At 39.5% G+C, this 11,300-nt stretch overlaps 2 protein-coding genes across 2 annotated transcripts; one reads left to right on the top strand and one right to left on the bottom strand.

Annotated features, from left to right (window-relative positions):
• Positions 1–478: 478 nt before the first annotated feature.
• Positions 479–5,930, bottom strand: LOC109045953 (ATP synthase subunit alpha, mitochondrial-like). The gene is made up of 11 exons (XM_042747707.1): positions 5,755–5,930; positions 4,966–5,044; positions 4,688–4,857; positions 3,632–3,805; positions 3,362–3,528; positions 2,982–3,282; positions 1,445–1,669; positions 1,258–1,365; positions 1,032–1,176; positions 790–940; positions 479–705 (listed from the first exon to the last, which is right to left on the bottom strand). Exons 1-11 carry the CDS (start codon positions 5,812–5,814, stop codon positions 627–629), a joined length of 1,659 nt encoding a protein of 552 aa, XP_042603641.1. The 5' UTR covers positions 5,815–5,930; the 3' UTR covers positions 479–626.
• A 920-nt stretch (positions 5,931–6,850) lies between these two features.
• On the top strand, positions 6,851–11,282 carry haus1 (HAUS augmin-like complex, subunit 1). Its single transcript, XM_042747712.1, has 9 exons — positions 6,851–7,001; positions 7,460–7,634; positions 7,734–7,869; positions 7,988–8,122; positions 9,413–9,536; positions 10,083–10,148; positions 10,316–10,387; positions 10,975–11,022; positions 11,137–11,282. Exons 1-9 carry the CDS (start codon positions 6,981–6,983, stop codon positions 11,194–11,196), a joined length of 837 nt encoding a protein of 278 aa, XP_042603646.1. The 5' UTR covers positions 6,851–6,980; the 3' UTR covers positions 11,197–11,282.
• The last annotated feature ends 18 nt before the right edge of the window (positions 11,283–11,300 follow it).

Below are 11,300 nucleotides of genomic sequence, written 5' to 3'. Positions count from 1 at the left end.
AAAAACTAGGTTGAGGTTTGAAAAACTTCATTTCCAAACCATTTTCATTTTTCCAGGCAATGCAACCATAAGATTTAAAAGTCCCAGATTTCAGCTTTCATGCAAACCTCAGATTCCAAAATCTCTAAATGGACCCTAAATGGAATGTCTGCCAAACCTTGCAGCTTCACCTGTATAAGCAAGACGCTCAATTACCTGTCAGCAGGTACAGAATCTCAACTCAAATTACAGCGAGTCAAACACAAGGGCACAGCAAATGAGATTCTGATTCATTGGAATAAGAAATTTAACAACGCTCAAGTAAATTATGGCATTTAAATTGCCATATGCTTAGACTAATAAGAAAATATAATAGACATGCAGCATTCAGATATATCAAGATTTCCTCACTTTAACACCATACCAGCATCAAAGCCATTTTTCAATGCGATCTCAGCATCAATGAAGTCACAATAACAAAAATGCAGAGAAACAAAGATGGAGTTGGGAACACTTTATTCTCTGTTAGGAGACTTCTGTACATTGAGGATCAAGTGCCACTTGAATTTTTCTGTAGGGTTTGTATAAATTTAAGCAGAAGCACTATGCAAACACTGACAAAACATTAGTGATATAGGAAACAAAGTCTACTCGAAGCTTGCGAGGAAGTTGAGCACAACCTCCTTGAGTTTTGCGTCAGAGGCCTCTGAAATCTTACCGTCGGTCCTGAAACACAAGAGTACAAACATTTAGACATGAAATTCTATGTTCACTGGCTTTTCTTACACCGAAATGCTCATGAAAACTTGCCTGATGGCTGCGAGCAGATCCGTTTGCTGGCTGATGACGTGTTGAAGGAAGGCTTTCTCGAATTTGGTGATCTTGCTAGGATCCATCTTGTCCAAGTGTCCTCTCACGCCAGCGTAAATGACTGCCACCTGCTCCTCAATGGCCATGGGAGCTAAATGAGACAACAGCACAGGAACATTACAAACCTGTAGGTTAAAAGTGAACCTGTCCTCCTATGCAGTAGTGGGCAGCAGTGCACTTACAGTACTGGCCCTGCTTGAGCAGCTCTGTGAGTCGCACGCCTCGGTTCAGCAGCTGCTGTGTGGCGGCGTCCAGATCAGAACCGAACTGGGCGAAGGCGGCCACCTCACGGTACTGGGCCAACTCCAGCTTCATGGTACCAGCCACCTGGAGAACGAACAGATGGGCGTTTTAACCATTTTCACATAGAAATGAGCTCAAAAGCATCAACTGGGAGCTAAAACAAACCTGCTTCATGGCCCTGGTCTGGGCAGCAGAGCCGACACGGGACACAGACAGACCCACGTTAATAGCTGGACGGATACCCTTGTAGAACAACTCTGTCTCCAGGAAAATCTGCAGGAGGAGATTGAGAAGATCAGCTTGGGAATCAAATCGTTGATTGTGCAGAAGATCTGCTTGTGCAGTTGCTCACCTGTCCATCAGTGATGGAGATGACATTGGTGGGAATGTAAGCGGACACGTCTCCGGCCTGGGTCTCGATAACAGGCAGGGCAGTGAGGGATCCACCACCGAAGTTGTCGTTCATCTTGGCCGCTCTCTCCAGCAGACGGGAGTGCAGGTAAAAGACGTCACCGGGGTAGGCCTCACGACCGGGGGGACGACGCAGCAGCAGGGACATTTGGCGGTAGGCAACAGCCTGAAGAGTGCAAGGTTTACCATTATTCTCTGCATTCAAACTCCTTTATTACAATTTAAAAAGCATCCTAGGACGCATTAACAACATTGGGAGAGAGTCTAAAGCATGCATGTGGTGGTGAACACTTTAAATGTAGCATTTTTTTGGTGACTACATAATTCGCATTAGGGCTGCATGAAAACAGCTTTTTGCTCATTTATACTGCTGCACAATTTGGCCAAAACTCTTTTAAATACGGCTATAAAAATAAGCAAAACTTTTATACACGTCAGAGTATTTAAACGCACTTAAAGGTGGGGTAAGTGATTTTTCAATAACGCTTTAGAAAACATAATCTTACTAAAACCAAAGAATATAAATAAAGATACCTCGCCTTCTGATCCCAGACCTCCTTACAACAAACAAAACAACATCTGAGTCTGATATCAGGACTTCTCCTACTAGCCTAAAGCCTCTTTGCTCTGCAGACATTTTCCTCCGGGTTTTTTCCGCTTTGTTTCACAGAACTAATGGTTGCGTATGCATGTGTGGGGCGGAGCTACCAAAATAGGGGGGAGACCTTTTTGGGGTGGGGCGTGTTTGTTTTGGTGATTTCAAATGTCAGCATTGGCTACCAGAAATCACTTACCCCACCTTTAATACAAACATGCATTTAAGAAATAGATTTTAAATCGCAACTTAGAAAAAAAAAAAAAAAAATATGGCTGCTTTTTCATACATTAAAGCAATGAAATTATTTGACAAAACCACAGAAAGAAGTTTATTTTAAGCGCTTCTGGTGCATGCTGCTAATGCACATTAAAGTGATCCACTTAAGTGATCCTTAAATGCACATTAAAGCGCTCCAAACTCAGCAGATGTAGTTTGCATGAGGCAGCATTTACTGTGAACCAAGCCAGTGCAAACACCAGCTGATAATGAGCTCCTCAAATCCAGGAGAAAGTTGCTGCACTTTGTGTGGAAACATGCAAGATTTTAATTTAAAAAAATAATCCCCATTCACAATATTGATAATCCAATCATGCAGACTTAATTCCCATATAGTTTAGTGCTATAAAAGGTGGGGGAAAGTACCAAGCACAACTATGACTTTGATATTTGGATCAGTGTATTAATGAGGTGGTCACACTAGCAGTACTGTAGGCAAAAATAAAGTCCATTGAATAGTCAGTAGTGTAGCGATGACTAAAGAACAGCTCACTTTGCACAAACCAAGCCTCTTTCTATTGGTCCGCGTGGCATTCAATGATATTCAACGTGTTCCTGCAAAAGTTCACTAAATCAGACCGCAGCTTTAGTACAAAGTTCTTACCTGTTTGGAAAGATCGTCATAGATGATGAGGGCGTGTTTGCCGTTGTCTCTGAAGTACTCGCCCATGGAGCAGCCGGAGTATGGAGCCAGGTACTGCAGGGGAGCGGCATCGGACGCGGTGGCGGACACCACGATGGTGTACTTCATGGCATCAGCGTCCGTCAGCCTCTTCACCAGCTGGGCCACGGTGGATCTCTTCTGACCGATGGCCACGTAGATGCAGTACAGCTTCTTTTTCTCTTCAGTACCATCGTTGAAGCGCTTCTGGTTGATGATGGTGTCGATGGCAATGGCGGTTTTGCTGGAGGAAACCAATTGAAATGGATGACCAAGCGCAAATGAAGCAAGCATTTAAATTCATCATCAAGTCACCATCTTACCCAGTCTGTCGGTCTCCAATGATCAGCTCTCTCTGGCCACGGCCAATGGGCACCAGACTGTCCACGGCTTTGATGCCCGTCTGCATGGGCTCCCTCACAGAGATGCGGGGGATGATGCCAGGGGCCTTCAGACCCACACGCCTACGCTGTTTAGAGCCCAGGGGTCCCTTTGGAGAAGAAACACAGACTGATCAGTCAACTCAAGTATGACGACTATTGGATAAAGAACTTAAGAGCTAAAACTATGCAAGTATCCAGTTGGTGTCAGACCTTGCCATCAATGGCGTTTCCCAGAGCGTCCACAACACGGCCGAGCAGCTCCTCTCCGACAGGAACATCCACGATAGCCCCCGTTCTCTTGACAATGTCACCCTCTTTGATCAGCTTGTCGTTACCGAACACCACAACACCAACATTATCAGGCTCCAAGTTCAGAGACATGCCCTACGGAGAGAAACCAAAGTGTCTTAAATGTAAAAGCCACCAGTTAACCAAACAGGATTGCATTCTCATGATCAAAACCCAGTTCATTTGTACTAAATGTTCGTACAACCATTGGATTAGGCAGACTATATTTAATTTAGATTTCATACCATTTGTTTGAGTTCCTACTACACCATTTCCTGATGAATTAAAGAAAGAGTTATCTATGCTACACCATTTTATTTCGGGTGACCAAACGTGCCATTTTCCCACGACACATCCTGGCCAGGATTTCTAAAATATCAAGGTTTTGGCTTTGGTTTCCAGTTTTCATACTTAATGAAGGTGATTATTGCTTGACCAATAACATGCAGACACTGTACGTAAACGACCAATCGTGGTGCATGAGAAGGCAGGATCTACAGAGAACAGTCAAAGCGATGCATGGTACTTTTTCATACCACAATTGGTCTTTGCAGTGCAAACAAAGCCAAACAATGGATATTTTAGGCAATATAGAAATCCTGGCCAGGACGTGTCCTGGGAAAATGGCACGTTTGGTTACCCTAATTATTTAAATAGCATCCCATTTTATGACATTTTACTGTAGGATGTAAAATTTCAACTTATTTGAAATAAGCCAAGACTTAAACACCACAAAAGTAAATCAAACAAAACTTACATCAAGTTAAAAAAAAATTAACAAGTAACAACTAACTAGTTAAGTTGACTGGTAAGCATATGCACACCAGTTTCTCAAAACATGCATCTTTAACTACAATAATATACAGTCCACGCCAAAACCAATGTAGCTTGTGTGCATTAAGCTGAATATCAATCATCTTGAAGCATCTGGAGTCCTTGATGGCTCAGCCGCGACCTCTTGACCTCTTGCTAACTCACCTTCAGCCCCGAAGAGAACTCCACCATCTCTTCGGCCTGCACGTTCCTCAGCCCGTACACACGAGCGATACCGTCACCGATGGACAGCACGCGGCCCGTCTCCTCCAGAGCAGCACTCGTATCAGCTCCAAGAATCTTCTCCTCCAGAATACTGGACACCTCCGCTGTGCCTGAGACATGACGCGAAGCGTTTAGAGTGTGCATGACTGAATGCAAACAAAAAGAGAACGCAATAATCCAAGAACTTCACACGGAAGAGGAAGGAAGTGTTTAATAACCTGTCTTCTGCAGCCATGGTCTGGCAGTGTGCAGGTTCTTTGCTCCAACGCATGCAGCAGCAGCAACATTCTTGGAAACCTGCAATTGCAAATATATTGGTTATAATGCAACAATGATAATGTTTGTGACTTACATACACCTTAAGATCAAACCATAAAAACCCAAGCTTGTTGCATGTGAGCCCTTGACCTTCATGTGCCATCAACAACCATGTCACTAGAGCTGAACCCGTTATTTCCTTCAAATGAGATTTTAAAAAGCAGACCAACTACAAACACCAAAAAAAAAAAAAAAAAAAAAAAAAAAAGCGTGGTTGTTTAACTTCTCATTTGGATTAAATCATTCTGATTGCCTTTTGTTATAATAACGCGGCACAAAGCACCAAGTCGTGAAGAATAAACTACAGTGCAACAAAAAAAAAAAGATGGATTATGGACGCACTAAAAAGTTAAACACTAAAAAGACACCAAGTTTATAGTTTCACAGCTGACATGTCATACACCCAAAGCAGCGCTTCCTGACCTTCAATTGGGAAAGTCATGCATTGATCACTAGCTAAACATGCAATCGTACGCTTTTCTAATTTAAATACAAATTCAAAACACGTAGATTCCGTTCCCTTAAACTAAGCATAGCTGTAACTAAAAACGAGAATCAAATAAAGCGCAGCTGAAACGCAGCGTACGCAGGCCCTTCCTAATGCAAGATGGCGCCGCGCACCCGCACGCCATTAACAAGCGCTGACATTCACCGCCTCGGTCGTTAAAACACCACAGAATGAGACTTACAAAGCCGGCCCGTCTGGGCAGGGTGCGGGCCAGAGCCGCCGCGACGCGACCGGAGAGCATGTTTACGGATAGTTTGTGTAGCGGGAGCTGGAGCTTGTGTCCTCCTGCAGCGGCCGGCTGGAGCGCAAGGAGCCGAGTGAAGGAAATGGAGGTCGCGAGCGCAGCTCATATACGAAAGGTCAGCGACTGACCCGGATGTAGTTCTGTGACACGACGACGAGATTTTTTTTGTTCATGTAAATTCTAACATATTACCTCAAGGTTATGTCCATTATATATGCATTTAACAGACTCTTATCCAAAAGAGGAGCAAAAGCTCATATTTTATGACTGGTTACTTCTTTTCAAAAAATAAAACAATTCTGACCAACATTAATTATTTTAGAAATATATTTGTAAATAGTCTTTTTTTTTTTTTAATAATTTTATTATTATTATTATATTTTTATGCATTTATAAATTCTATGTCCATCAATTTTAAAGCTATAAAAGGACAATTTATTTATTTATTTATTTATTCATTGTACAAATAATTATTCGATTTATATCATGAAGCAACACAGCTATTTCCAGCACTGATAATAAATCTGCATATTAGTATGATTTCTGAAGGATCATGTGACACTGAAGACTGGAGTAATGATGCTGATAATTCAGCTTTGATCACAGGGATAAATTATAATTTAAAGTGTATTAAAATAGAAAACCAATATAAGAAACTGAAATAATAACTCACAATATTAATTTTTTTCTGTATTTTTGATCACATAAATACAGCCTTGATGAGCATAAAAGAATCCATTAAAAACATTACAAATCAAGAAAATAATTATGTATAAAATAATTATTAATAATTATGTTTTATAAAATAAAACGGTTGGCTGAATTATATTCCCATAGTGGTAAAGTTTTTGTGATTCCAATAAATAGTAATCTCTTTTATTGTTTAAAAGAGAATATTGTACTGTGAAAATGTATATATATTAACAATTATTAATGCATTGTTGTTGAAAATCCCTTGAAATGTTTTGTTCGTTGTGCGGTGGGCGGTGCTTCTGCATCCTAGAATCTCATTGGTCGATTTGTCATTTGGGCAGCCAATGAATAATGCGCGCCGCTTTGAGACCCCGGAAATAGAAGGACAAATTCAGTGGCGGGATGTTTGTTTAGTTGCTGCGTATATATCAAGTAAATTTGATCGGATGTGACACACATTTAGTGGAAAAATGTGCGAGAAAAGCAAAATCGTGAGTTAATGTCTTTGTAGAATACATTAGCGTTACATAACTACACTAAGCTAATAAAGTACAGAATACGAACGCGTAAACGTTCACTGCAGATCCGTTGTTTGTGTTTATCTGGACTAAATACACTTACTAGTCTTATTATACTAGATGCGTTGCATGCACGATTTTAATTAACGTCTTATGCATCATGTCCTTATATTGTAGATGTGAACAAAACAGAAAGAACAAAAATACTTTGGCACTATTTTGTTTTTGAACATGTCCTGACTCCTATAGCAATACCATGGTATTCTTTATAGCTTGGGGGAAAATGGCCATTTTCATTCAGAATCTTATCAACGTACCATGATGTTCTGACACAAACAACTTGGTTTTATTCCAGTAAATATTGAGTTTTAAATCTCAAAACACTTGTATGTTGCATTTACAGTGCATCTGCATATACTGTGTAATTGCAGGTGAGCCAGTGGCTCAAGAAGGTGTTCGGGCAGCAGCCGGTGCCGGAGTTTGAAGTGAACACACGCACGGTAGAGATTCTGTACGAGTTGGCGGAGAGCAGTGAGATGAGATGCAGAGAGGCAGAGATGCTCATCGAGGACCACAAGCAGAAAACAGAAGAGTACAGCAGCGACGGTGAGACTCTGAGACAGTCACTTTGGAAGAAGTAGGCTGACAAATGCATAACGATTCTGTAAGTAAGGGCTTACTGACTTTCATTGTGGTCCTTGACAGGAGCTCATCTCCAAGAAGTGCTTCTCCAGGCAGTGGGACTTCAGGCTGGAGGACTTTCCAAACCCACAGTGGACCTGCTGTCGGCGCTGGAGGAAACTGCTGAGGTGCTCAAACTCAGAGACACATCACTCGGGAGGTACAGTAATACGCAGACATAAACACATTTCATCACATGCACGAGATGACTTAGGCATGTCCCTGAGTCGAGATGCATTGTGATTTTTGTGGTTGATTTCACCCTCTTGGCTGTCCAGCTATATGCCTGCAATCAATAAACTGACCGATGACGTGCTGGAGGCAGAGAAGACTGACCGGAGGCTGCAGCGGGAACTTTCTGCTGTTAGGAAGAAAATGACTGCAACGGTTGTACTTCGGAAGAAACTTCAGGAGTAAGAAAACACAAGAGATAATTTATGCATTTCACATTGCTGTTATTAAAGGGATACTCCACCCCAAAATGAAAATTTTGTCATTAATCACTTCGTGTTCATCTTCGGAACACAATTTAAGATATTTTGGATGAAAACCGGGAGGCTTGTGACTGTCCCATAGACTGGCAAGTAAATAACAGTGTCAAGGTCCATAAAAGGTATGAAAGTCGTCGTCAGAATACTCCATCTGCCATCAGACATGCAATCTGGGTTATATGAAGTGACGGGAACACTTTTTGTAAGCGAAGAAAACAAAAATAATGACTTAATTCCTTTGTCATCAAACACCCCCCTCTCTCTCCATACAAACCAACGCATTCTATGCACTCCCTTCTCTACCATCCACAACAAAACGATGCACTTTCTTACAAAAAAAAAAAAAAAAAATACATGTAGAAACAGCAAATCCTTGATACAGAAGAGCATACGCAGCATACGGTGATATGAAAAGACACAGAGGAGACTGTTGACAAAAGAATTATTGAATAAAGTCATTATTTTTGTTTTCTTTGCTTACAGAAAGTGTTCCCGTCTCTTCTTTTAACCCAGATTGCACGTCTGATGGCAGATGGAGTATTCTGAAGACGACTTTCATACCTTTTATGTACCTTGACACTGTTATTTACTTGGCAGTCTATGGGACAGTCTCAAGCATCCCGGTTTTCATCCAAAATATCTTAGATTGTGTTCCGAAGAAGAACAAAGCTTTTATGGGTTTGGAACGACATGAGGGTAAGTGATTAATGACAAAATTTTCATTTTGGGGTGGAGTATCCCTTTAACTGTATACATTTTTAATGAAGGTTTCTTACCTGTCATGATTTTTACTCTCATTTATTAAGTCCTAGGTCTTTCTAGGAAAAACTGCACAAATGTATCTAAAACAGGGGTTTTCAGTCTTTTAGATGCCATGAACCCCTGAACATGATTATTTTCATGTGATCATTCTAAAATTTCAAAAGCGCCTATCTTTTATAAATTCCAAATTTATAGTCTGAAAAAATTATATTATGAAATATGTCTAAAATATTATTTGGAAAGTATTTAGTTTCTATTAAGTTACATTATTATATAAATTTTTCCTACACACTATAGTACTGCACTAAAACTGTAAGGTGTATTATGACATTTTTAATCTAATTTTTATTAGTTTTAATTTGTATATTATTCTAATTGAATCTGTTTAATCATTTTTACATGTATTTAATATTTATTAATTTTTATCTAAAACTTGCATGTGTTTTCCAGCGATCTGATGAAGCTCACACATATACAGCAGGTGGAAGCAGCTACAGCGGAGGAGAGGCTTCTGAACATGGACTTCATGAAGAATAAAACCAGAGATCTCACTTACAGGAATAAGCTTGCACAGGTGTGGGTCACCGTTTTCATCCAGTTGTCAAATTATAGTTTAAAGGGATACTCCACCCCAAAATGAAAATTTTGTCATTAATCACTAACCCCCATGTCATTCCAAACCCATAAAAGCTCCGTTCGTCTTCAGAACACAATTTAAGATATTTTGAATGAAAACCGGGAGGCTTATGACTGTCCCATTGACTGCCAAGTAAATAACATAAAAGGTATGAAAGTCGTCGTCAGAATACTCCATCTTCCATCAGATGTGCAATCTGGGTTATATGAAGCAACAGAAACACTTTTTGTAAGCGAAGAAAACAAAAATAATGACTTTATTCAATAATTCCTTTGTCAACGGTCTCCTCTGTGTCTCTCCATTTCACCGTATGCTCTTCTGTATCATACGAGCCACAAGGATGCGCTGTTTCTACGTGTATTTAGCTTTGATTTGAAAGAAAACGGGTTTGGAACGACATGGGGGTAAGTGATTAATGGTGGAGTATCCCTTTAATATCTTTCATGCATCCTTCTACAAACAGAATCTGTGTGTTTGTGACAGGAAAAGCTGGATTCACGGCAGATGGAGGATTCTCTTACCCATCAGGCCATCCTGCAGTTATCAGAGGTAAACTGCTCAGATTACAGATCGATAACATATTCACGCAACGTCCTAATTACTGAAATGTTAAAAAAATATGAATTTAAGCAAGATGCACTGTAACAGAACTTCACTTACAGGCCGGGATGAAATTGAATCGCATCCTTTTCTCTCATCTTTTATTCTGTACTTAGAGAATCGCAGCTCTTAAAGAGGAAACACTACCTTTGAAGAAGAAACTAGAGCCGTATAATGACCTGAGCCCTGTAAGTACAACTTGCATGAAGATTAGAGAAAGACAGAATTGTTTTATTGAACATGGAAACCATCTTGTGAGCTTTGCATAGGAAAGCACTGCTTGGTTTTGTCATTTGATGCATGGGTTGGTAAATAAATAATTATTTTGTCATAGCACAGTGCACAGTATGAAGGACACATTATTCAATAAAAACATCACATCCACGTCTAAATAAATAATTGCTAATTGTTTTAAAAATCTATCATTGTTCTTTTGACCCTATTTTTTTTTTAGTTTATCATCACTATTATATACTGTAGGTTGCAGGTTATTATATATAATTAAAACTAAATTACTTGAAATAATTGTAATTTAGATTGACTTGATGTATTAAAAAAACTAATACTAAAACAAAAATAAGAATTTAATTTAATTAAAACTACATAGACATAAAAAAAAATCATAAACACCCGACAGAATTACTAAAGCTTTAAGTAAAATGGAAAATATAAAAACTGATTCAAAATATTAATAAAAACTATAATAGTATGTCAATAATACTAAAACAACATTGGTTTTCATTACGGTTGCATTTTATTTTTATTTTTTTCACAGAGTCCAGCACTTGCACGGGTGAAAATCGAGGAAGCCAAACGAGAGCTGGTAATTTTATTTATTCATTTAGTTTTATTTTGGCATTTATTATTATTATTATTATTATTATTATTTATCTTTGTTGGATATAGTAATTTTAGTGAAAGGTTTTCTTTTTCCCAAGCTGCCCTGGATGCCCAGCTGGAGCAGAAAGTGGACTTCATGAACACTTTATCTCGATAATTAACAAAATAAACAATAAAATAAAAGCGTGTTAATAACTAATAAAAGTGACTTCTAGGTTGCAATAAACGCAATTCCTCTCCGAATCTCGCGGTGGCGCATTT

Source organism: Cyprinus carpio, chromosome B21 (genome assembly GCF_018340385.1).
Source record: "Cyprinus carpio isolate SPL01 chromosome B21, ASM1834038v1, whole genome shotgun sequence".
Classification (NCBI taxonomy): domain Eukaryota; kingdom Metazoa; phylum Chordata; class Actinopteri; order Cypriniformes; family Cyprinidae; genus Cyprinus; species Cyprinus carpio.
This window is presented reverse-complemented; position numbering and strand designations above follow the sequence as displayed.

Excerpts from the sequence above, each read along its gene's own strand:
- LOC109045953 (XM_042747707.1), bottom strand. The coding sequence starts at position 5,814 with ATGCTCTCCGGTCGCGTCGCGGCGGCTCTGGCCCGCACCCTGCCCAGA. Across the intron at positions 1,670-2,981 it reads ATGACGATCTTTCCAAACAG|GCTGTTGCCTACCGCCAAAT; the intron begins GTAAGAACTTTG and ends TGCACTCTTCAG. Across the intron at positions 1,366-1,444 it reads TCTCCATCACTGATGGACAG|ATTTTCCTGGAGACAGAGTT; the intron begins GTGAGCAACTGC and ends CTCCTCCTGCAG.
- haus1 (XM_042747712.1), top strand. The coding sequence starts at position 6,981 with ATGTGCGAGAAAAGCAAAATC. Across the intron at positions 7,870-7,987 it reads AGAGACACATCACTCGGGAG|CTATATGCCTGCAATCAATA; the intron begins GTACAGTAATAC and ends TTGGCTGTCCAG. Across the intron at positions 9,537-10,082 it reads ACAGGAATAAGCTTGCACAG|GAAAAGCTGGATTCACGGCA; the intron begins GTGTGGGTCACC and ends TGTTTGTGACAG.